Source organism: Protomyctophum parallelum, assembly GCF_964188405.1.
Source record: "Protomyctophum parallelum genome assembly, chromosome: 21".
NCBI lineage: Eukaryota > Metazoa > Chordata > Actinopteri > Myctophiformes > Myctophidae > Protomyctophum > Protomyctophum parallelum.
This window is the reverse complement of record NC_139713.1, coordinates 29,819,953-29,845,142: the sequence shown is the minus strand read 5'-3', so window position 1 is coordinate 29,845,142 and position 25,190 is coordinate 29,819,953. Positions and strand designations below refer to the sequence as shown.

General features: G+C 41.9%; 1 protein-coding gene across 1 annotated transcript in view; it reads left to right on the top strand.

Moving 5' to 3' along the window:
• ric1 (RIC1 homolog, RAB6A GEF complex partner 1) overlaps positions 1 to 25,190 on the top strand; it is a 53,895-nt gene that overhangs the window by 16,055 nt on the left and 12,650 nt on the right. The window contains exons 3-18 of the mRNA XM_083794277.1: positions 8,858 to 8,937; positions 9,887 to 9,994; positions 11,868 to 12,013; positions 13,473 to 13,609; positions 13,923 to 14,014; positions 14,700 to 14,788; positions 16,183 to 16,327; positions 16,712 to 16,760; positions 17,304 to 17,486; positions 18,544 to 18,759; positions 19,732 to 19,770; positions 20,897 to 21,007; positions 21,488 to 21,577; positions 22,179 to 22,339; positions 22,743 to 22,881; positions 24,200 to 24,316. Coding sequence (XP_083650403.1) covers positions 8,858 to 8,937; positions 9,887 to 9,994; positions 11,868 to 12,013; positions 13,473 to 13,609; positions 13,923 to 14,014; positions 14,700 to 14,788; positions 16,183 to 16,327; positions 16,712 to 16,760; positions 17,304 to 17,486; positions 18,544 to 18,759; positions 19,732 to 19,770; positions 20,897 to 21,007; positions 21,488 to 21,577; positions 22,179 to 22,339; positions 22,743 to 22,881; positions 24,200 to 24,316 — 1,902 coding nt within the window. The remainder of the gene's footprint in view (positions 1 to 8,857; positions 8,938 to 9,886; positions 9,995 to 11,867; positions 12,014 to 13,472; positions 13,610 to 13,922; positions 14,015 to 14,699; positions 14,789 to 16,182; positions 16,328 to 16,711; positions 16,761 to 17,303; positions 17,487 to 18,543; positions 18,760 to 19,731; positions 19,771 to 20,896; positions 21,008 to 21,487; positions 21,578 to 22,178; positions 22,340 to 22,742; positions 22,882 to 24,199; positions 24,317 to 25,190) is intronic.

The following is a 25,190-nucleotide window of genomic DNA, read 5'->3' as shown; positions in this document are numbered from 1 at the left end:
ACCATTTTCTGGTTTATGATCCGGATGGGAGAGGATGGTAACTTACGTCATGTTGTACGTAGTAAGCTTTGTAGTCATCAGGCCAAAACCCCCAAACCGGAATCAGAATTACCCAAAATAATTCCCAGCGATCAAGGGCAACATAATGTTAGGGCCTACCCAATAAAAGCCTTGATGCGGCGTATGAATCCTACAAGTTTCTTCAAGTACCTCTTGGAATAGTTTGTTTGCTATATCCATCTTTTATTCCAACTTGTAGCGACTGGCGAAACTAAAAACAACAAAAGATAGACCGGATCACACAGGTGATTTAGGAACACAGACCAGTGTCTAGTGACACGATGTTATTAGAAACAGGAGCTCGAAGGGGCACGGTGGCACAGTTGGTAGTGCTGTCGCCTGACAGCTAGAAGGTCCTGGGTTCGATTCCCGCTCGGGACGATGTGGGTGCTGGCGGCGTGTTTCCTCCTCCGTGTCATCAGTGCCCATACCCGAAGGCGGGGTTGGCGAAAGGGCCTTTCTGTGTGGAGTTTGCATGTTCTCCCCGTGTCCCCTAGGGTAGGTACCCTCACAAAAAACATGCAGTAATCGTGGTCACTAAACTGCCTCCCCCTGGCCAGCCGGGGCGCCTGACTGAGGGGAAAGGAACTGGTTGGAATAATGTGTTGCTTCCACGCGCTACGTCCAACCAGGGAAACTCCCCCCCTGTCAGGTGTAAAGGAGCAACTTGGGACACTCAGGCATGAAGGAAGCATGAGTTCAAGTCCGTTGCTCTCCCCATGCCCCCCATATATGGGGACTAGGTTGGCGGAGGGTGTGTAGAGCCCAGGATCACATTAGATAATTGACACAGGGGTGAAAAAGGGGTTACAAAATTGTGGGATAAAGTTTAAATAAATAAAAAGAAACAGGAGCTCGATTTGGCACCTTGCCTCCTTCCCTTTCTTAGTCCACTTCGTCCCTGGGTGCTTCTGTGTTTATTCCTACTAACAACCAACATGATAAGGGCAGTAGTGCTGACAGATTCTACTGTTAGCACTGTAACTGTTAGCACTGTAATCTACTTCTACTGTAATCTGTTTTGAGAGATTACTGTGGTATGAACTATTTGCGGTGATGTGATGTAACCTGTTTTGTAGTAAATTACGCAATTGCAAAATCATTGAATTGGCAGACTGTTTCTCAGAAACAATGTAACACTGGAGCAGGGCTCAAGTCATTCAACAGTTTTATGCAAAGAAAGGATACAAATACTCACACAGAATATTATAAATTGCATTTAGGTTGCCTTAAAAAGGCTGTGTGGCTTAATAGTTCCCACCCAGTTCCCACTCGCTTGAAATGCATGCGATTTACCGCAATTAATTAATTTTGGTGTCCTGTGGAAGCGGACGGCGGTCTTGAATGCTGGTATATTTCTTACTGTCCACATCACGTCACCCTACAATTGGCAGAAGGCCTGCATTGTTATCTGCTCCCATGATTGTGAATGAAAAGCGTCACTTTACCGTGACCCTTGACTCTTTGACAGTGATGGTACCATGGTGCATACTTTACTTCTATGAACAAATACTTGTTCTATCTTTAAAAAAAAAGAAAGCTTAATAAAAACAGTGTTGGTTGTAAGCGATTTGCTGGAAAAATCTCTTACTACTGGTGGAGACTAGAGAGAGAAACTGTTCAATGAACAAAATGCTTTGTAAAAGCAATAGGCATAACTAGAGAAAGGTTAAGTAAGTAGTATTCATAGAGAAACTCATTCAGTAGTAGTGTGCATTGGGATTGTGCAAGACTATGAGAGAACCAACCAGACTAGAGTTAATGGTTGCCAGACGACACTTCTTTGTACAGTACATACAGTATTTCCATCACTTCAATTAATGTGCATGGAAATCTGCTAAGTATGAAAACTATTAACTCAACTAGAGATACGATTCGGATTACGATACTACCGTAGGTTCACGATACGATTTTTCACATTGTTTTCTAACACAAAATTATTTTACAGACATATAACGGAAAATACATTCGTTTTGTTATTTCTCTTACACAATACCAGTATTTTCTTTCTCTTCAAAATTTCTTCTCTTATGCTCTTTTCATTTACACTCCCTCTGCTGTTTTCATAGCATTTCAAATTTAAATTGTCACCAGTTTGGAATTGTAACCCATTTAGGACTAAGGCCGATTCTAAAAACACCTTCTAAATACTGATAAATATTTATTTCAAAAATGTTATTTCGCTATATACTGTACAGCAACAACAACCCCCAAAAGGGGTTCCCTTTGACAGTAGAGGTAGTCAAATGAAATGGGATTGTTCTAATCTATAGAATGCAAATATCTAGTTTAAATGAGTGGTCTTGTTGGGTGATGTATTTATTTTAGGTTAGGTTAAATGCTGTGTTTTTCCTCAGTGGCAGTGCCTTGCTTTCTTCTTGTTTAGAGGCCTTGTTTAGAATTTCTAGATAGGGATGAGCCATCTTATGCCCCCACCTCTGTAATGAACCCAAGGAAGCTCTGAGAAGGAAGGGAAGTGGTCACGTGACTGGCCTGCGCCATTACACTTTCATGGTAGCCAAACTACCCGGAAGTTTGGCAGAATGCACTGGAGTCAATGAGAGCTCAGTGACCAGCTCATGAACAAATATTATTTATGAACCTTTTGTAAAGTAATCACTTTATTTACATGTAACACATTATTGTCTGCTGTGTTGTTATTCGATGTGTACACTGTGTTATTTTTATAGAGGTATGGTATCTAAAGAGCACAAAGTACCTTTCTGAACACACCAAGTATCGCAAGACTTCCCACCGTTTACTGTCTGGCAGCCAAATCTTGCGATACTTCGGAGCCAGAAACGATACCTGCTGCTGTTTAGATCCTCAGATAAAATTATATACTGTGCACTCTGTGCACATTGAAAAGTAAGTGATTAGAAAACAACCTGTGATATGTCTTCTGTTATTTTCCAGAAGTGATTACTTTACAAAAGGTCTCAATTGTTCATAAATAATGTTTGTTATGAGCTGGTCCAGCCGGCTCCATTCACTGCCATGTATTCATTTCACTTCCGGTGTGAGTTTGGCTCCCATGAAAGTGTCATGGCGCAGCCCAGTCACATGACCACTTCCCTTCCTTCTCAGAGCTTCCTTGAATGAACCCAGGAACAATGTGCTCGAATGTGATAATGAGGAGGAGCAGACCAGACGACTTCAATCTAATCATTTTAAAATCTGAATTACCAGACAAAGGTGGGCTTTCCTACAGCCCCCAATATGATGTAGCTGATTATTGTCACCACTGCATGCTCTTGTCGTGTTTGTCTCTGTGCTAGCCTACTATAGTTCCTAGCATTGCCTCCAAACTTCCAAAGTGACTTTAACGCTCCTATCACACACTGTATTAGTTTAACGTGTAGTGTACATTTACAACATTTTGATAGGCAACAAGCTATTATTGTCTGTAACATTTTCCTGCCATGCATTTAACCCGTACATACTTCAGTACTATTGACGTCATGTTTGTGCCACTAAACGTGTTTAAACCTGCAACATGCAGATGCTTAAATTGTCCTTTACCTTGTGTATATATATATCTTTCTACTGACTCTGTTGTCCTTGCAAAAATCCACTTCCCTCATACTCCATGCAAGCCTGAACAAGAGTCAGTCAACCATTACATCTGTCTCCATCCTTTGATGTTCCCTTAGGTAGGCCAATGCCAGCATTCAGCGTAGCCTAAATATTATAGAACATCTGACTTAGACGGGAAGGGTGGGTTACACGCTTCTACAAGAGTAGTTCTTTTCTTGAATCATTGAAGAATAAGAGATTGTTCTTGTGTACCCGTTAATCGCCATTCAATCATTTGAATGAAAAGTTGTGTGTTATCGCAATCCTGTGAAGTGTTGGAGACTGGGGCCAGTTTTCTTCCCTTATCTTCCTGTCCGTTTCATCCCCTGTGTCTGAACTCATCTGACAAGAAGGCACTGTGAAGTTAAATGAATCATAGTCTCACAAGCAGGTCTATGAATGCTTTAATCATGCAGTGGAGATGAAAGAGAAGGAAGTTCCATTGAGAGGGGCACTGCTTAGGTTAGGACAACTGAAGTTCACTCTAGTTTGACGCACATGGTGTATATCTATTCTACGTCCGAGCATAGACATGGTAATGCCCTGCCTGCCTCTGATTGACCTACCGTCCGTGGTGGTAAATAAATAAATATATAATAAGTACGATATAATACAAGAGAATGACAGCTTGGCACGCGCAACAGTAACCTTTTGTAGAAGAGGCAAAATAATATATTGTTTACAGTACTGTACATGTGTACAGTGTAAACTTGAAACATTATTGTACTTATGTACTATAATCTCGTTTCCATTGATCTTCATCTTTTTTAGTATAATGGTATTAGTTTACTATAATTATTAATTAGATTAATACACGATAATAACGCTTGAATTTTGAACACACCCAAATCAAATCATACAAATACGTGTTCAATCATTCAATCAAAGCAAACGGCATAAACAATATTAGTTTGCTTCTACAAAAATCAAAGTTACAAGTTACTGTCGCACGTGCCAAGCTGTCATTCTCTTGTACTTGAATTATTTCCCCCCACGGAGTAACCTCGTGTCTCGGAGGACAGTCTGGCGCGACGGGCAGTGTCTGTAGGCCAATCGGAGGCATGCGGGGCGTTACCATGTCTATGCTTGGACGTAGAATAGATATAAGCACGCACACGTGCACACATCCCTGTCCATAGACACATTTAAAGGTGCAGTAGCTGGCATTTCACACTCTCATTTCCTCTCTGTCCCCTCCCATCCTCTCAGCTGGGAATGAAACCTTATTTAGCCTTCAGCGAAAAAGTGTTGTGTGATTATGTCGCTCAGTGGTCGTCAAAAGTCACCAAAGCATGAATCAGGCTTGAGGATGTGGTGGGGTTTCGTGAGAAGACCCTGCATGCATTGACACAGTTGAATATCAGGCATTAGTAGACAATAGGGTATCTTACTCTTTAAGTGTCTTTCGTGTGAAGAAAGCTGTACTACTTTTGGATGTTGTTGACATCTTTGATTACTTTTGATCTTATCTTATTGGCACTGTTCTGTGCTTCAAAACACATTCATTCCACTAGTGGCTTTTCTAACTGCAGGACTTTTAACCACTTAAACCATATACTTACTATAGTTGACTGGAGGCCCCCTGGGCTCTGGAGTCTGTACCAGTCCCCCTCTTTGTTTTCACACTATAGTAATTATCTTTGCTGAAAATGGCTGATCCACAAGCTCACACATGACATCTTTTGAGCTTGTAGATCTTCTATTTTGGCCCAGCATAGGGAAGCTAAGATTCAAGAGTCTTCCCAAATCGTCATAATTAATCAATCTCCAAATCCCACAAATTAGTTTTACTGGCACTTTTACCAAGTCTCTCCAAAAGCCATGAACAATACGCAGGTTGTTATGCATCCAATTTACATATAGTATTCACTTTTCTTGGTACACTGACTAGTGTATCCTGGACGTCCAAGGCAGTGGTGAAGTGGCCAGGGCTTGGTTCTGCCATCCTGGACGTCCAAGGCAGTGGTGAAGTGGCCAGGGCTTGGTTCTGCCATGGGCCAGACTTGACTTCAGGTTTAGATCAGTGAAAGAGAGAAGCAGACACTAGGCCAGTCTAGTCTCGCCTCCCACTAGCCCCCGCCAATTCACACAATAACAGGAAGGGCATACATACCATGGTTTTCTCCCTCAGCTGCATCTCAAAAATAGCTCCTCCATTCCCACAGAGAAGGAAAAGAAAGACCAAAACCAAGTACCAGAAACGGAACCTTTGCATCACAACAGAGATTGTTGAACAATGGCATAGTATTAGCTAAACAGGCAAGTTTGTCGCTGATGGAGGGAGTTAGTAAATCAATTGGTTTACTGTTAAAATGACCTTTGATTGTGTCCATTTTAGATGTCTTTTAGATTCAAATAAACTAAATCCTGAGCACTTATTTAATAGCATTTCCCAGGTCATTATAAAGGATGTCCAATCAAATTGTAAATGTGCAGATTAGATATTCTGGATACCTGTGTGACATGTACAGTAGTGCTAGTACAGTGTGTGTTATCGTGTAGCTGTAGTATTTTCCATACTTTCTCTTGTTGGCACAAGCCAAACTCTTATTTATATCACCCTGAAGAAGACTTTGTTGTCAAACCGTTTGTTTATTCTTCAATATATTCACATTGCATCGAGGCTACAGTATGTGTGCGGCTGTCTTATCATGGTTTCAGGCTGTCAACAATAACATGTCTGCACTTGCAACGAATACTGGACAACTCCTCCCGGAATTTTCCCCAGTGAGGGGGATAACTTTGTAATATGCTATTGGCTGTTTTTGGAAAAATATAAAAAGATACTCTTGTGGAAAGGCTATATTATTTTACTTATATTGACCCTATAGTCCAGCCGTCTGCTGTCCAGCCTCTCCCACCCCTCACTGGGGAAAATTCTGGGAGGAAAATAGAAACGGGGTGAGTTGTCTTCATGTCTTGTTACCCTTGCAACACCAAGGTTTGAAACCTGGGTTTCCTCCATGGGAAAAATCCCTCCTTCCCCCCAGGTTTAGCCAGATCACATGTGCATGTTTGATCAGAAAAGCAGTAGCCTAAAAACTTTAAATATCCCAAAGAGTACACGCATTAAGTTGTGGTCAGCTTCCCTTGGTTTCTTATCAACAACCTGGAACCACAGACCAATGCTTTTCATGATTTAATCATGACAAGCTTGAATTTTAATAATGTTGCCGGTGTATAATTATTTCAGTGGGATCAAAATATAATGAGTTTGAGCTAGTAGCAACCTTTATTGATTTATTGGATCCAGTAGTGCATATCCAGCCTCTTCTCTCTGTGTAATCTACTGTGTCTAATGCCCATGGACTACTGCCAGTGGAGATGGGAGGATATGAAAACAAGAGAAGCAGTTAGTAATCCCATTATGTTTTAGGCTATATCGCTGCAATGCAGGCAACATTTTTTGGTAAAGTGATACACAATTCCAACTTTAACTTTAGTCACTCAGAACATATTTTGTGACACTTTTGGATTTGCTGTCTAGATTGGTTTATTGAACTTTCCACTGGGAACACTTTTCTGTGTGTTGGAGTTGGAGTGTTGGAGTTTGGAAGCGTTCGTCGGAAGTCACTGAACGGCCCTACGGCCCTAGATAATTTGCACATAATGGAGGAAGCAGCAACACAGTGCGTTAATGAAAACGAGTGCTTCCAAACTCCAACACTTTATCACAATTTATCACAGCACAGAATTTCTTAGCAGAAAGTAGCTCATAACATGTCTAGGGTGGATTTTTATGAAACAAACGCTTTACAGATTGAAAGAGGATAATTGAAGCTTGCCTTACAGCTGCAATGTTGGTGAGTTTAATGTAGTTTAATACAAGCAGATCAGACTTTTATATTTGCAACTCTACATTCAACCCATTACAAAAACAATCTAGTGCTGCAAATTGCGACTAGTCAGGAACATGCTTCTGGTTAAATCCAGCTAATTAATAACCCAGACTATCACAGGGATAGAAGACATCTTGGCTTGCAAAACAGTTTTATTTATATATATTTTTAAGTCAAACACAGGATTGACCTTTTCTGGTTGTGGTCATTACTCTTTGTTCAACACAGGGTGTGTAGCGCTCCAAGGCTGTTGATGAGTTTAACAGACCTCTGTTCTCTCTGGCAGTGGCTGCTCTCTTCTCTTCTAGCCAAGCTGCATGTTGCTCCAAACACTGTGCCAGTCCAGCTACATTCAATGACTCACATTGGCTCCATTTTCTCTCTGGTTTGGGTTTCATCACTCATCAGAGATGAGATGCTCTGCTGGCCTGCCACCAAAGGTGCTGCCATCAAACTAGAAATGTCAAGGTTTACTCTCGGCCACTGGTTAATCGGCCAAACGTTTCCATTCAATGCGGCGAAGCGGGACTCAAAGTGAGAGAAGGACCTTAGTTTAGACATCTAACTTGTGTTTAAAATGCTTTTTTTCTAACGGTGTGCAATGCAACGATTGCGAAACGGCTTCTTTACTGTTGACAGTGGAGGCTAGATCGAGTGTTTTCTCATGTTTCATCCTGCAGGCTCAAGTTCAGCAATCTCTGTGACAGTGCTCTCTCTTTGTGTGTGTGTGCGACTGTGTGTGTGTGTGTGTGTGTGTGTGTGTGTGGGGGGGGGGGGGGTTGACATAATATCATAGTATATGGAACATTTCAATTCATGTTCTAAGTATTGGGGTCTGGTTGGTTTCTTCCGTCACCAAATTCAATATAATTGAATTCATCCTATAATAAAAATAATTCTAGTAATGTCTTGCTATGTACTGGCAAAGTGGCAAGTGGCTGATTAGTACACTAATCCATTGACTACACGACATAAATCAATAAGTCTATTTCAACGTGTCTTTGTTTAGAACAATCATGGCAACTATCTGCAGGTTTCACTTTACCTTATATAATATAATGCATTAGGTCTAGCTATTAGCCTAAATTAATATGCTTCATCATACGACCATGTGGCTGACCAAAAATAGCTGAATAAGCTGTATTGTCCACAGAAAGTGAATTTTTAGGCACAATAATTTGCATCAAGAATGAGGCCTTGGTATCTTTGCTCCAGTTTGCTTCCCCTCCCCCCATTTAATAGTTAGGATGGGTAAATTCTGAGGACATAATGTGCAAATATACAGTGACAAAAATACCCCTAAGAAGAGGGGACTACATTATTAATTCTTATTATGTCTTTTAGTATTTTTTATGCTGATAATCCTATTTCTCCTTTTACAGGCGGCTAAAGGCTACATCCTCCTGTTTGACGTGCTGGGAGGGGGTGAGGACAAGTATCTCTATGAGCCTGTATACCCAAAGTGAGTTGCTTTCCCTCCTCTCTCTCTCTTTCACTCACACAAGACACATACATAGACACCAGTCACAGCAACTAGCTCAAAACTTGGCTGTGAGAGTGTTAAGTACGGCTGCGCTATATGGATGAAAAGGGGGGAACAAAAGTTTATTTGAAAGGTTTATGTATGAAGCACTCAATGATATTTTTAAAAAGATTTTGTATGAGTAACTAGAAATATCTGCAGTTGCATGTAGTAAACTGAAACATAACTTGTTAGCCATGTTAATTTGAAGCTACACTTTTCTGCCAACTATAAGAATAGATGAATTGAGATTATGATTTAAAAACAGATATCCTATTAAGCCTATTTTGATGCATAAAATAAACAAATGTTGAGAGCAAAAAAGCTCTTCAACCCATTTAGATTGGAGGCCGATCGGAAATCCTAACCTACGTAGGCATCTCACTGTCTATCCGATATGATCTTATTCCAACCAGTACAATGAATGTAGTCAGATCAGTATCTTAGTTTGACCTAGCCTAACCTACCCATATCTAGTTCCCTACGTGCTGCATGTCTGGACATGGCCTCCTCTAGAACACAAGCATTGTATTTTCCAGGGCTCCAAACCATGTGCCACTCCAAGATACCATAACAGTACAGCAAGGCCAAGTCTGAACTTGTTTGGTGCACTCACTATTCTAAATTTGGGAAAGGATCACTGATGGATACATGCACACAACTGTAGCCGCTGGCTAAATACATTTCACTGCTTTCCTGTCTACATATTTAACAAAGTGTGTGTGTGTGTGTGTGTGTGTGTGTGTGTGTGTGTGTGTGTGTGTGTGTGTGTGTGTGTGTGTGTGTGTGTGTGTGTGTGTGTGTGTGTGTGTGTGTGTGTGTGTGTGTGTGTGTGTGTGTGTGTGTGTGTGTGTGTGTGTGTGTGTACGCGCGCGTGAATGTGTTACAGAGGGAGTCCACGTGTGAAGGTGACCCCAGGCTACAAGGAAGAGCAGTGTGCTCCAGCACTCTCTTTAGAGATGAAGAAACCTGTGGATCTGGAGGCTCCCATTACCAGGTACTGTAAATCTGTCTTTGTTTTCTGTCTGTTTTTCTCAACGGCAGATTCACAGATTACCTCACACTTACATTCATATTAAACTCATGAATCATGATTGTTGGCGCCCTGCCCTTGTAGTTAACCTTCACCCACTGTGGCCAACTGGACATTCTTTAAAGGTATATTCAGTGATTTCACTCACAAAACCTTAGGTTTCGTTTTTGGCTGTGGGACCCAGCCTTTCGTCCAATCAGGATAAAGAGTCAAAAACGAAACCTAAGGTTTTTTGACCCCCAGGGGTTAACTGGGGACAGGGAGGAACTCCTTATATGGCCAGCACACTCTATAGTAGGGAGGATTATCACAACAAAACAAAAAAATAAGTGATATTTGAATTAAGTGAAATCACTGAATATACCTTTAAGTGAATTTCCTTCCCATATTTTGAGGTTCTGCAAAATTGCACACTTGTGTTTAGAATCAGAAACAACACTCAAGAAAAAAACTTCATAACAATTATGCTTCTCGCAAGTTTATGGATTTGGATGCCTCTGCTGTCGAACCTATTCTTCTAAAATGGTAAATGGTGCATTTATCCAAGGCGCTTTACATTCACCCGTTCACACACACACATTCATAAACCGATTGCGGCGGAAGCCATGCAAGGTACCAGCCAGCACATCGGGAGCAATTTGTGTCTTGCCCAAGGACACTTAGACAGGAGGAGCCGGGATTCGAACCGCCGACCCACGGATCATTGGACGACCTGCTTTACCTCCTGAGCCACAGTCGCCTATTCTTCTAACATAAGATTTAGCAGAAAGTGTTTATTCTTGTGCTTCAGATTGTTTGTGTGACAATCTAAATTATTATGCTTCTCCACTCCATTCTTCTAATTTGTATAGGATCAATCTGCCATCTTCCTAGCATCTGCTTTGATTTGCTGAATGACTCACACTTTCCACATAGTTTCTGCTTATTGTTGCACTCACTTCTGTCCCACATTTCTCAATCATCATGTCCTTCCTTTTTGAGGCTTTTTGGTATCTGCAGTTACGCAGCCGATCCAACTTTTCAAATGGATTCAAACTAATTTTGACAAAATCAGTCAAAACGTTGGTGATAGGTGGAGTAGGACACTCCAAAAGCAGGTTCAGACCCCACTGCAACCCAGCAGGTTACAGCTATCACCCCTAGGGCTGATATGGTTAATTTACAGTTTCTCACCTTCCTAACCCAGTAAGTGGCTGGACTCTCCACGATAATCAAAAAACCTACATCCTTCATTCCATCTAATTGTCTTCCTCCTCTCCTTTTTATACTATCTTTGGTCCCAGCTCCTCTGTCTATTGGAGACAATGCACTGCTTTGTGGTTCCTGGACACACACACACACACACACACACACACACACACACACACACACACACACACGTTGTGTGCTCTCGTGTGTATGTGAAAACGGCTAGCCCAGCTATGGCCTCATTACAGATGGCCAGCAAACCCCTCAGGCTTCACACTATAGACACAACCCAACGATGACTAGTTCTCCGTTTCCAACACCCTACTGTTATCAGTAGGGTGTATGTGTATAACACACACACACACACACACACACACACACACACACACACACACACACACACACACACACACACACACACACACACACACACACACACACACACACACACACACACACATCTATATAACTCCCTTCATACCTCTGTTGTATTTGTTTACCCTTGTTCCTTGTCTTAACCCTATTTTATACTTACAATGGTGTCACACTGCGAAAATAGCCGATCTACAAGCACTACGTACCAGTAAATAGGATTGACAGGTTCAAAGTAGTTCACCTTTTCACTTTCCTCTTCAAATCCACCCTCCAGCCTCCAGTCACTCCAGGAGGACTTGCTGGTGTGTACAGCGGATGGTTACCTCCATGTGTTGCACTGGGACGGTCTAGGCAGCAATGGGCGCAAGGCCATCAGCCTCACTACCATCCCCTTCTCATTGGACCTGCAGTCTGCAAGAGGTTAGCACAAACGTAACGTAACAAACGCAACCCCCCCACATCCCAACCACTGTTGTGTTGGCTCTTCATCACAAATGAAATACATTCAACTTCAACTTGGTCACATCACAATGTTTTGCAGTAAATGTCAAATATACATGAAATTGCATGGTCAAAATGGAAATGAGGGAGAATATTTCTAAGCATATACTTGTGTAAATAGCTGCAGATATAGAATCACAGTCTAATGTGAAGGTGAGAGAAATCATTTAGCAGCAGATCTCAAACTCGTTAGTGATCGTTCCAGTACAGCAGCAGGGGAGTGTAATCATAGACGTACATAAAGTGATCAAAATAGCCGATCTACAGACAGACGCATTGAGAGCTTTTAGATCTACAGACGCATTGAGAGCTTTTAGATAGGCTATGTTCAGTAAATATAGACGGCTATGTGTGTCTGGGTCCCTGTGTCCGAGCACGAAAATATATAGCCTTTGTTCACCACCAAGTGTCACTGTTGCACAGCCTAACACACAGACACAGAGACACACAGTTGAAGTGGTCAAACTAGCATTCTGTTTAGAAGCATGTGCCATTAAATCCTAATGGTCACGGATATTTCATAAAAGTGCAACGGTTAAAGCCTCAGTCTGTGATTTATTTTCCTGGTTGGCTGTATATAGAACAGAAGGAACAATATTACAATACTAAAACAATCATAATGTTACATATTGTGTTAATTGTTTAGCGTTCATGTGGGAGGCTCCTTTCAATAGGACTCATACGATATATGCTCAGTCATGAGATTTTATTTTGCTTTGCCTTTAATACATAATCTGTGTGTGTTGTGTAGGTGGCCCATCCATAGACTTTAATACATATAATAATCTGTGTGTGTTGTGTAGGTGGCCCATCCATAGACTTTAATACATATAACAATCTGTGTGTGTTGTGTAGGTGGCCCATCCATAGACTTTAATACATATAACAATCTGTGTGTGTTGTGTAGGTGGCCCATCCATAGACTTTAATACATATAACAATCTGTGTGTGTTGTGTAGGTGGCCCATCCATAGACTTTAATACATGTGGATAATCTGTGTGTGTTGTGTAGGTGGCCCATCCATAGACTTTAATACATATAATAATCTGTGTGTGTTGTGTAGGTGGCCCATCCATAGACTTTAATACATATAATAATCTGTGTGTTGTGTAGGTGGCCCATCCATAGACTTTAATACATATAATAATCTGTGTGTTGTGTAGGTGGCCCATCCATAGACTTTATTACATATAATAATCTGTGTGTTGTGTAGGTGGCCCATCCATAGACTTTATTACATATAATAATCTGTGTGTTGTGTAGGTGGCCCATCCATAGAGCTGGAGGGAGTACATATAATAATCTGTGTGTGTTGTGTAGGTGGCCCATCCATAGAGCTGGAGGGAGTACATATAATAATCTGTGTGTGTTGTGTAGGTGGCCCATCCATAGACTTGGAGGGAGTACATATCAGATGTATGGAGTATTGTGTGACCCTGGACGGCTTCGCTGTAGTCCTGAGTGACGGGCGCCTTGGCTTCGTCACACCACTCAGTAACACCATAACGGCAGATGTAAGGATGCACACACACATACACACACACACACACACACACACACACACACACACACAGTCACACACACACATGATTATTTACATTAACATGACTGACGATGAGGGAGTTGGCAACAAAGCGCTTTTAGCTGTCCAGATGGGACGTCATGCAAATATGAAATATGAAATATGAAGTGTGTGTGTGTGTGTGTGTGTGTGTGTGTGTGTGTGTGTGTGTGTGTGTGTGTGTGTGTGTGTGTGGGGGTGTGTGTGTGTGGGGGTGTGTGTGTGTGTGTGTGTGTGTGTGTGTGTGTGTGTGTGTGCGTGTGCAGCCATTACAGGGAGTGTGGGCAGCAGATGTGACCGATGGCACTTGTGTGGCTGTCAACAACAAATATAGGCTAATGGCGTTTGGCTGTGCCAGGTACGTGTATATTCAGTTCTGTGCTTTCTAGTGAATCTTTACAAACTGTGCTGATAGCTTGTGGTTCCCATGGCTACCCTGCCTGTGTGCATGTCACTTTGAATGGGCAATCTGCAAGCATGGCAATATTTCCCCGTCCTCCGTCACCCTTTGCCTCCCTCAAACACGTGATTTCATTCTACTTTTCACTTTATTTATCTGTGTCACTGTGACAGAGTTGCAGTTTGCCCCAAAGTTAGTTATCTAATGGACATTCATGCATAATTAATTGATAAGGGAAGATAAGAGTATGTCCTGTACTCCATCCATCTAGCTGTGTAGTATATAAAGACAGTTGTCAAATAGCTAAACGATCATCTAATGTATGTTACATCATAATAATAATAATAAAAATACAGTAGGTATTGTAGGTACTCAAAGACACTACAAATAAAACTTATAACAAGGCCAACACAGTGCATTATTTATTTAGCTCAGAATTTCTGCCTAATTTCCTGTATGTTTCTATAAATAACAAACTAAAATATAATTGTCTCTAATTGTATTAATTTATGCACAGCCTCAATTCTGATCTTTTATGCATGCTATTCTGAGCTCCATTCTACCCTGAGTATGTATGTTGTACAGTATGCATGTGAATATAATCCATTGAAAGTGATGATTGTCTGTCTGTCCGTCCTCCCAGTGGCTCGGTGCTAGTCTACATGATAGACACAACCACAGGATCAATGCAGCTCTCCCACAAACTGGAGCTAACTCCAAAACACTACCCAGGTATGTCCATCCTTTAACAACATTCTTTCCCTCTTTATTGGCATGGTAAATATGAAAGAACATTCAGAACTAAGACATATGTACAATTATAATCTATACTGGGTCTAATGTTCTAGAATAAAGACACTCTTTATTCTCTCTTGCAAACTCTTCACCACAATACAATTTTGCATTCAAATATACTATGTTGAATACTACCTTTAAAAAACTAAACTAAAACATAGAAAAATATAACACAAATTGTAGCAATGTCTCTCTTCCCCCTCCCTTGACATGAATTCATTGTCTCCCTTTCATGTCTGCTCTTGTAAGATGCAGTGTGGTTGTGTGTTTTCGAAGATTTCTTTCTTTCTTTCTTTCTTTCTTTCTTTCTTTCTTTCTTTCTTTCTTTCTAATCATCAGTTTGTTTACACCACAGTGCCCCCTTGTGGTCATACTTGAGTTAGGCGTAGTGCTGTAGATGGTTGTTTCCAATAAATTTTTCATTTTCACAGAACTTTCAAAATACCTGTGAAACTGGTTGTTCGCTTGTAAATGACATGCCCAAAATAGCGATGCCAGGTTGAAAGTTGTTAAAAGTGTTAAGATTGTTATGAAGATGTCGAGGTCAAAGTCGCATGATTAGTCACACACGTTACTGCAGTGTGAAATTTGTTCTCCGCATTTGACCCATCTCTTGGAGCGGTGAGCTGCAATCCAACCCTTAACCCCCTATCCAACCCTTTGATGCTGAGTGCCAAGCAGGGAGCCATTTGGTCCCATTTTTACAGTCTTTGGTATGACCCGGCCAGGGATCGAACCCCCGACCTCCCAGTTTCAGGGCGGACTCTAACCACAAGGCCACTGGCACTGTCTGGTGAACTTAATTAGTTTTCTGCTAGGTCCCGCCGCTAGGGCATGACCTTATCAGCCAGGTCTGTGTGTGTGTGTATATATATATATATATATATATATATATATGGACCCCAACGTATACTCTGTGTATATAATGGTTGAGCCCCACGGCAGCTTTTAACATTGGTCCGGTTGCTATGGCAACGCCCCGTCACCTCCAGCTACGGGACGGTAAATCTGATCTCCGTTTAAAGCAGTTGAAAGGAGGATTTTCAAACCGCCATAAGTCGGAATCCAGGAGAGCTGTCCTTGGTGGATCTTCTGCCATCCAAATTTTGGATTAAATTTGTGTCTTTGTGCTGCGTCGCTCCCAACATGTAAATGCTTCTGGCGACGGGTAGGGAGTGTGTGCTTGTGCTAATGATAGTAAAGTGTGTGTGGTGAGGGCAAAACTCCGTCTCTTAAATGAACGCGTACGGTGGCACTGGGAACTTCATAAATGCTAACTGCTAGCCGGCAAAGAAAGAATTAATGAACCTCTGCTTTGCACTCTCATTCAGACATCTATAACAAGACGGGTCCAGTGAAGCTGATCTGCTGGTCTCCTGACTACAGCGTTGCCATGGTGACATGGGAATGTGGCGGTCTGTCACTGTGGAGCGTCTTTGGAGCTCACCTCATCTGTACTCTGGGAGAGGACTTTGCGTGAGTGAACGCACACGCAAGCACGCACATACATACACACACACACACACACACACACTAGGGCTGGGCAATTAACTGAAATACACTGAAATGGATATTTGAACCAGTAACCCAATAAGCATGTACTTAGTAGTGTACACACATTTTGAAAATAGCCTATCTACAAGCTCACAAAGCTGTAGATCGTCACACGTTTCTTTAATAATCGAGGCAAAAGTTTTAAATAATCATGATATTTGATTTGAAGTCTCATCGCCCAGCCATATCACACATCACCGTAAAATAAAATTAAACATTACATCACACATCAGCTTTGTACAAATTTCAGTTTTTCTCTTTTGTTTATCTATTTCCTGTTTTTCTGCTGTTCTTTCTTTCCTTCAGCTATCGGTCAGACGGGACCAAGAAGGAGCCCCTTAAAATCAGCTCTATGGTGAATAGATTAATTCAGATTATTACACACACGCTTAGCATCATTACCTACCTGTATTCTGAGTTAGTACTATCTATAAGCTCACAATGTGTCAAAACGTGTCACAATGTGATGCGTTGTGAGCTTGTAGATCTGCTATTTTTGGGGAAGATATTTGGTGTAGATGGGAAAATGCAGTATACCAACTAATGTTCATGTTTATGAACTCGAGAGGGTTATGCATTCAGACGTTGCTCATATTCATGTTTTTATTTCTCCATGGGGGGAATAAAAACATGAATACCAACAGTGAGTGTAGACCTTTTCTAAGACTAAGTGGGTAATATAAGGCTTGGGTTTACGGTCACAGACCCATTTTTATGGTTCGTGAGGAAATCCCTTTTTTTACTTTTACTAGTACAAACACTTTCAGAAATATTTTCCTGGTTAAAAAAATTATTAAGATAAAACAAATATATATAATATAATATATTATACTAATATTAATATATTCTATCGTCATTGGCCCTTTGTGTATAAAGTGAAACTTGACTTCCTTCCCAGAGCTGGGGTGCAGAGGGCTATCATCTGTGGGTGGTTCCCAGTAAGCAGGAGAGGAAAATCCAGGAGGAACAAGAGGAGGTTGAGGAGGTAGAGATGGTTACACCTCCTCCTCGCTCCTCACTGCAGGCTGGCATACTGCAGTTTCACTTCATCAAGAGTGCCCTAACGGTTAACCCCTGCACAGTGAGTCACACTAAATGTGTAAAATGTACATGCATTAGTATCTACAGTATTACACACTCATGCAGTATACACTTGGTGCATTAAACATTCGTGTAATAAATTACAGATATAATCACTATAGAATGTAGGGGGGTGTAGCGTAGTATTGACTGCTTGTTGTGGTTTTTTTGTCTTTCATGCAAGTCATGTGAGTTTTGTTGTTGAAAAATCAATCAAAAGCTTTGATGATAAAACAAAAAAAGAAACAAGCAGCTGCCTGGCTCACTGGTATGTCCATCCAGCTGCCTGGGCCACTGGTATGTCCATCCAGCTGCCTGGGCCACTGGTATGTCCATCCAGCTGCCTGGGCCACTGGTATGTCCATCCAGCTGCCTGGGCCACTGGTATGTCCATCCAGCTGCCTGGCTCACTGGTATGTCCATCCAGCTGCCTGGGCCACTGATATGTCCATCCAGCTGCCTGGGCCACTGGTATGTCCATCCAGCTGCCTGGCTCACTGGTATGTCCATCCAGCTGCCTGGCTCACTGGTATGTCCATCCAGCTGCCTGGCTCACTGGTATGTCCATCCAGCTGCCTGGCTCACTGGTATGTCCATCCAGCTGCCTGGCTCACTGGTATGTCCATCCAGCTGCCTGGGCCACTGGTATGTCCATCCAGGCACCTAGGCTGCGTGTGTCACAGGTTCGAAACTTGATCACCACAACCTTTCCTGCGTGTCACTCCCTATCTCTCTCCCCATTTACTGTCGGACTACTATCCTATCTTTGTACTATAAACAAAGGCATAAAAGCCCCAAAACTAATCTAAAAAAAGCAGCTTATCGAGAAAACCGACTGCACGGTTCAGCCAGAACAGCTATTTTTGGCGGAAGGAGAAGAAGAAGAAGAAGAAAAAACACAAACAATAAGTGACCAAAGTCACTTTGTGACTTCTTGGTCCCTTAATTACATGAGCACTGAGCAGACTGTAAAAACAAGTGCGATGAACTTCGTAGTGCACAACAAAATAAAACGGGGCTCAAGTGGTTAATCTCTTCTATCTTTCTCTGCTTCACAGAGTAACCAGGAGCAGGTGTTACTTCATGGGGAGGACCGTCTCTACCTGACGTGTGGTGACCCCGCACAAGTTCACAGCACGTCTGACACACACAACCCCCACCCCCACACGCACCCTCGGGACAGCAGTCCACTGCACCACCCCCCCAACCCAAACTCTTCTCTCTCTCAGGGACTCAGCACTTTATTGGGACATAAGCATTGGCACGTGGTCCAGGTAAAGACACACCGTAGACCAGTGGTTCCCAAACTTAAGTCGACATTTATTAGCCCGCAGACCCCCATTTGAAGAGATATGCCAGGGACCCCCCACAAGAGAAGATCTTTGCGGCTCTAGCAGTGATTCACAACCTGTTGTATTTCAAGGACCTCCCCCCCCCCCCCCAGTTTGAAATGAATTAGGCTACGGACCCCCATTTAATGGCATTTCTATCTCTGAGACCCCAAATTTATATTGTAAAATCAGTGTTAATTTAACTTTCAGTTCATTAGTCCTGGTGTGTGTGTGTGTGTGTGTGTGTGTGTGTGTGTGTGTGTGTGTGTGTGTGTGTGTGTGTGTGTGTCATTTAAATGTACACTCTATTAGTGGTGCCCCTGAGCAGTGCATTTCACTCCTCAACATCTCCAGTATAACTGATCTGTGCCCCACAGTAAAATTGTGGTAATTGTAGTATCATCCTGGTATGAATGTGTATGACTACCTGAACATAAAGTTAGTTGTTATTGAAAAACATGCATGCTGAGTAAACCTTCCCTGAAAAAGACTAATGTCAATAGCTAGTAGTATCATACAGGTAGTATCCAGGGTTTCCTGCACAATGTTATTGGCATGGCGCTGCGCCATGCTAAGCTCCAAAAAAAAGCTGAGGGGGCTAGTGAATCATGGTGTGTGTGATATGACATGTCCAGTACCTCCCCAGTGTCTCCCCCAGTGCCTCCCCAGTGCCTCCCCAGTGCCTCCCCAGTGTCTTCCCAGTGCCTCCCCAGTGCCTGCCCAGTGTCCCCCTGTGCCTCCCCAGTGTCTCCAATAGCAATACAAGAGCAATAATACAAATTAATCTTAATTATTAATTAATCTAATTAATTAATCAAAAGGTCCCCCGTGCCCAGCTCCATGCCAAAGCTTTTTCCTGCAGGAAACACAATGAGTATGGACTATGACATATTTCTTTGTGTTTTTACCGTCTAGATTCACAGCACATACCTAGAGAGCAACTGGCCTATACGGGTAAATATGGAACTAAATCTCATTAACTTTTAACTTTATGGAATTTATTGATGGAACAGTGAGTTTACAGGGAGTAGAGGTGAAGGATTTTAAGTACTTAATTAAGGTCAACATTCCAGAGCAATGGAGAGTGTGGAAAAGAGGTGATGAAATGAGTGCAAGCCGGTTGGAATTAGTGGAGAAAAGTGTCAGGTGTGATAGGAAAGTATCAGTAAGAATGAAAGGGAAGGTGTACAAGATGGTGGTGAGACCAGCTATGTTGTATGTATGATTTAGAGACCGTAGTAGATGGTGGTGAGACCAGCTATGTTGTATGTATGGTTTAGAGACCGTAGTAGATGGTGGTGAGACCAGCTATGTTGTATGTATGGTTTAGAGACCGTAGTAGCACTGAGGAAGTCAGGAAGCCAAGCTAGAGGTAGCAGAGACTAAAATGTTATGGTTCTCTGTGAGTAACATTTAACCCATTCTGACCTGAGATCAGATTCTAAAAATGTCTTCTACATCCTGACAGTTTTCTGAAAAAGCTATGTTTCTATGTCAGTCGTTCTTCGATTTTTCAAAAATAGCAGACCTACAATCTGCTATTTTTCAATAGCTAAAGCATAACATAATGCTAACACCAAAAGGGGTTCCCGCCCAAGGGAGGGATAATGAATATATTGGTAGAAGGATGCTGAGGAGACCAAAGGTCTAGAGGAAGACCAAAGGGAAGATTTATGGATGTAGTGAAAGAGAACATGAAGTTAATCGGTGTGAGAGAAGAGGAGGCAGAGGACAAGATGAGATGGAGGCAGATAATTCACTGTGGCGACCCCTGAAGGGAATAGCTGAAAGGAAAAGAAGAAGATTGATGATTGATGATTATATGGTTTTTGTTGTTTTTTCTTCTTCTTCTGAAGTATGTGTGTACAACTATTTTAACCTGTTTTGTAGAATGAATGCATCAGTTATGTGCAGTCACAAGTCTATATATCTAGATAAGACTTAAATTAAATCATTCACACTCCCTTGTCTCTTTCTTTCGCTTTTATTGTGTGTGTGTGTGTGTGTGTGTGTGTGTGTGTGTGTGTGTGTGTGTGTTACGTGTGTGTGTGTGTGTGTGTGTGTGTGTGTGTGTTTCCAGTTTGCAGCCATAGATACAGTAGGTCAGTGCATGGCGGTAGCTGGGCGACGGGGCTTTGCACACTACTCCTTATACACCAGGAAATGGAAACTGTTTGGAAACATCACTCAGGTACACAGAGCTGGTGAATAGAGAACGCATTGTCTCACATTATGTTCCAAGTTCATTGAGTTCAAATGTCACTCATATCGTCACTGTTGGGCAGAAGGCTTGCATGTCCAAAACAAAACCGTAACTTTTCAGGAAATGGAAAAAGTTTCGTCATATGCTCTTGTTAATACTTTACATTGGTTAAATATTTATATTATGCCCACCAACATATTTAACCACATTCCTTGTGCAAAATATTTTCAAATTAGCAAATTTAGCAGATCTACAGCACCAGCTCACAATGCATTGCTTGTGATGTGTTGTGAGTTTGTACATCAGGTATTTTTGCTACTTTTGCATGATTCATCACTCTTGTACGATGAAGGCATACATTTACAGGATATATGTTTTTAAATAATAGGCAGACACAGTACAAGGTTTCTGCCCAACAGCCGGACAGCAGCGATATGTGCGTTAATGTCCTTGCATTTATGTAAACAGGAGCAAAACATGACAGTGACAGGAGGACTGGCTTGGTGGAATGACTTTGTTGTGGTGGCCTGTTACAATTTCATCGATCAGCAAGAAGAGGTAAGAGCATGAAATATGAATTAATTTACTGAAAGTCTGCAGCCACTGCCAGGGCTGCAGACTAATCTAGCAAGACACCAATGTAAAGTGTGTTTCAGCCATGTTCAGTTATTTAGTTATTGGCAGTTGAATCTAGCTTGTTTACTTTTCACCTAAAACACCTGTCTGGGAACAGAAAGTATGGAAAACTGCATTTTTGTCTACGTAGACGTCAATGTCAGTCAATGAGTTAAGCCTTAAAGTTATACATGGTTGCTCAATGACACAGAATCACACCTATGTGACTGAGTACCAGTAGGGGCAAAAGTGCTTTAAGTTAATTACAGAGAGAGAGAAGCAGGGCGAGAGGGGAGTTGCACCACTCAGTTCACACAGGTGTGATTATTTTTATGCAAGGCACTGGCATTCACCTAAGTATAAATCAGCACACATGACATTTGTCTGGATTTAGTCACTAATGCCCTATTCAGAAACGGAAATATCTTTGAAAACGTATCACCTATAATGACATGCTCAAAATAGGAACGCCAGGTTGAAAGTGGTTAACCTATTGTTATATGTCCCCTCTTTGTTGTCCTCGTGTTCCTCTCTCGCTCTGTAGCTGCGGTTGTACCTACGGTCATCCAACCTGGACAACGCCTTTGCCTTGGTCACTAAGCTCCAATCGGACACACTGCTGCTCAACGTCTTCAGAGACATGGTCATTCTTTTCCGGGCTGACTGCTCAATCTGCCTTTACAGTATAGAGAGGAGACATGACAGGTGGGGCTGCAATGGTTGTGCCAAAATGGTCTTGGGCACAAATTGTGTTAAAGATACAGTAAACGAAAACGTTTCTTTGCTAGCTCTGTCTGGTCGTAACCTAGGTATTTGCTAAACTTAGCAACTGCTAACAATTACAAAATTCTGAACCTAACAGTGATGCCATAGTTTTGTGTCACTACAGTGACAACCATGCTACTCATCAAATGTGTGCATTGATCTGCTACACCACACCGTACCCATGTCAGCACATCATGTGTACGCTACGTAAAACGGACAAAGACCTAGTTAATGCCATGTATGCCTACCCTGATATTTCTGTGTAAATAGTTGTATTGCATTAACTGCGGTTGTGTTCTACTAGTTGCTAATAGTTGCGTATGCGTTTGTCTTCACTGACCAGTCCCAACCCTTCAGTCAGCGTTGAGCTCCTCCAGGAGGTGTCCATGTCCCGCTACATCCCTCACCCTGCCCTCGTGGTTTCCGTCACACTTACCTCTGTACGCACTGAGACTGGCATCACGCTCAAAGCCCCGCAGCAGGTAACACACACACACACACACACACACACACACACACACAGTTGTACACTGAAAGTTGTGTTGCAGTTTTATACTGAAAATTGTATTGCGCAATTACTTGTGCAAGCAGAGTGCGCAAGTATTGTGGTCGGCTGGACCAAAAGTGGTATGTACTGTATGTATGATGGTCATGGTGGTCATATTCTTATAATTGGCTGTTGATGGGTGATTAAGATCTGTTTCAGATTACATACATGTATACATACATACTGTACATTACCTTTTACCCACCCGACATTGAAACATATCTTAATTACGTCACCATCAACAGCCAATTATAGAATATGACCATCATACATACCACTTTCGGTCCAGCCGACCACAGTATACTACTTTCATGTTGCATACATGTATAGTATACATGAATGCCCCACCACTGTTGTGTCGGGTGGGTTCATCGTAGATCTACGATGGACCCACCCGACACAATAGTGTTGGGGCATTCATGCTCCATGGGTTAAGATTGTTTTTGTTTTCTTCTTACTTGTTACTCACTAATCACACTATCACAGGCTACATTCATGAGCTGGACAAAAAAAACTATGTTTCAAAGTATTTTATTATCAAAAGTTTTACTAAAGTGTTTTTTACTTACTAAGCAGATCTCAAAATAAGTCTCAAAATAATAATCAATTTCAGTTAATCACCCAAACACTGAAGACACATTTGACACTTGGTGCATTTGACAGTCACAGTAGGTTTGTTTCTGACAACCCCCCGCACACACACAGAAACAGATTATATATTTTTATCTTATTCTATTTTAATAATCTTCTCTTTATTTTAACCAACCTACAACCTGCACTACATTTTACTAGGGCCTTATACAGTACCTTTCTAACATACAGAGGGAACGGTTCATTGTGTACCGTCACGTTAAAAGCGTAACGTATACATCATCGTACGACGGTGTCACGCACCAAAAATAGCCAATCTACAAGCTCACACCGGGGCTCCACCGGGGGCGTTGCGCCTCCGTCGTGTGCGTCAAAAAACGAACCGGCCAACCGGGGCAATTTTAATGCAGTCACGCAACGCAACACAACGTGGGCAGTGGAGCCACCCTTCATTGATTAAAACGGGAACATTCCCTGACGGAGACGCGACGCTGACGGGCCCGGTGGAGCCCGCACCTGGTTGCATCGCGTCTGCTTGCGCACTAGTATGCCATTTATGGCCTACTAGTGTGCAACGCGCAAGTTGGCACTTGACAGTGCAGTTCTAGGTTCACATTTTATTGTACATGTCCATATACTGTACGTTTTTCTGTCAATTGCAGGCCTGCATGGCTGAGAGCATTATGTTGAATCTGGCTGGCCAGTTGATCATGCTACAGAGGGATCGATCGGGACCACAGGTGCGAGACAAAGAAACTCCTGCCAACAACAAGAAGCTGGTGAGTGCAACCGTTGATTTGTTTTCATGCTTGTTATGCACTGCATATTCTACTATATTACATAACTTGCTTGTTTCAGCAACGCACGACTATCGTGTTTTTGAGAGGCACTATCCCCTCCAACGTCTGGCTTATAGAAATTAGGTCATGTGGCAGCCAAGTCTATGGATTAGAGTTGTTTAGCCAAGTCTATGGATTAGAGTTATTTGAGAGAAAATAAATCACACCTGTGTGAAGTGAGGGCCAATCACAATTTGCATGCTCACTTTGGTCTTCAATGTTTATGTTACACAAAACTTGTCATGGTACTCTTGCTCGTTTACATATGACATAAGTTTTCCCTTCAATGTCAATGGCGTTTAATGTTTTGATGTTTAATTTACGTCCTATTTAGCATAATTATCAGCTCTTATCATCATACATCATCATGCATCACTTCATACTGGCCAATCAGAATGCCTGTTGCCTGTGATTGGTTGGCTGATTTGCTCGTTTACATATGACTTACATTTTCCCTTCAATGTCAATGGCGTTTGATGTTTTGATGTTTAATTTACGTCATATTTAGCGGAATTCTGACATAATTTCTCCGTTCATTGTCAATGACAAATCTTGAAACGTGTGGAGACAAAAGCTTTTTATAGAATGGGCTAGTGTCCCTTAAAATTCACACCTGTGTGAAGTGAGGGGTGCCCTTATCATCGTACATAATCATGACATAAAATTGACACTATGTCTAATTGCACTATGATATCAAATTCTCCATTCCTTGCCAATGGGAATTTAATGTTTGTGTAGGACAAAGTTTGTGGACCAAAAGTTGGACATAGGAGGGGCTAGTGCCCCTATGAGGTTATATCTTCCCTTCTTCTCT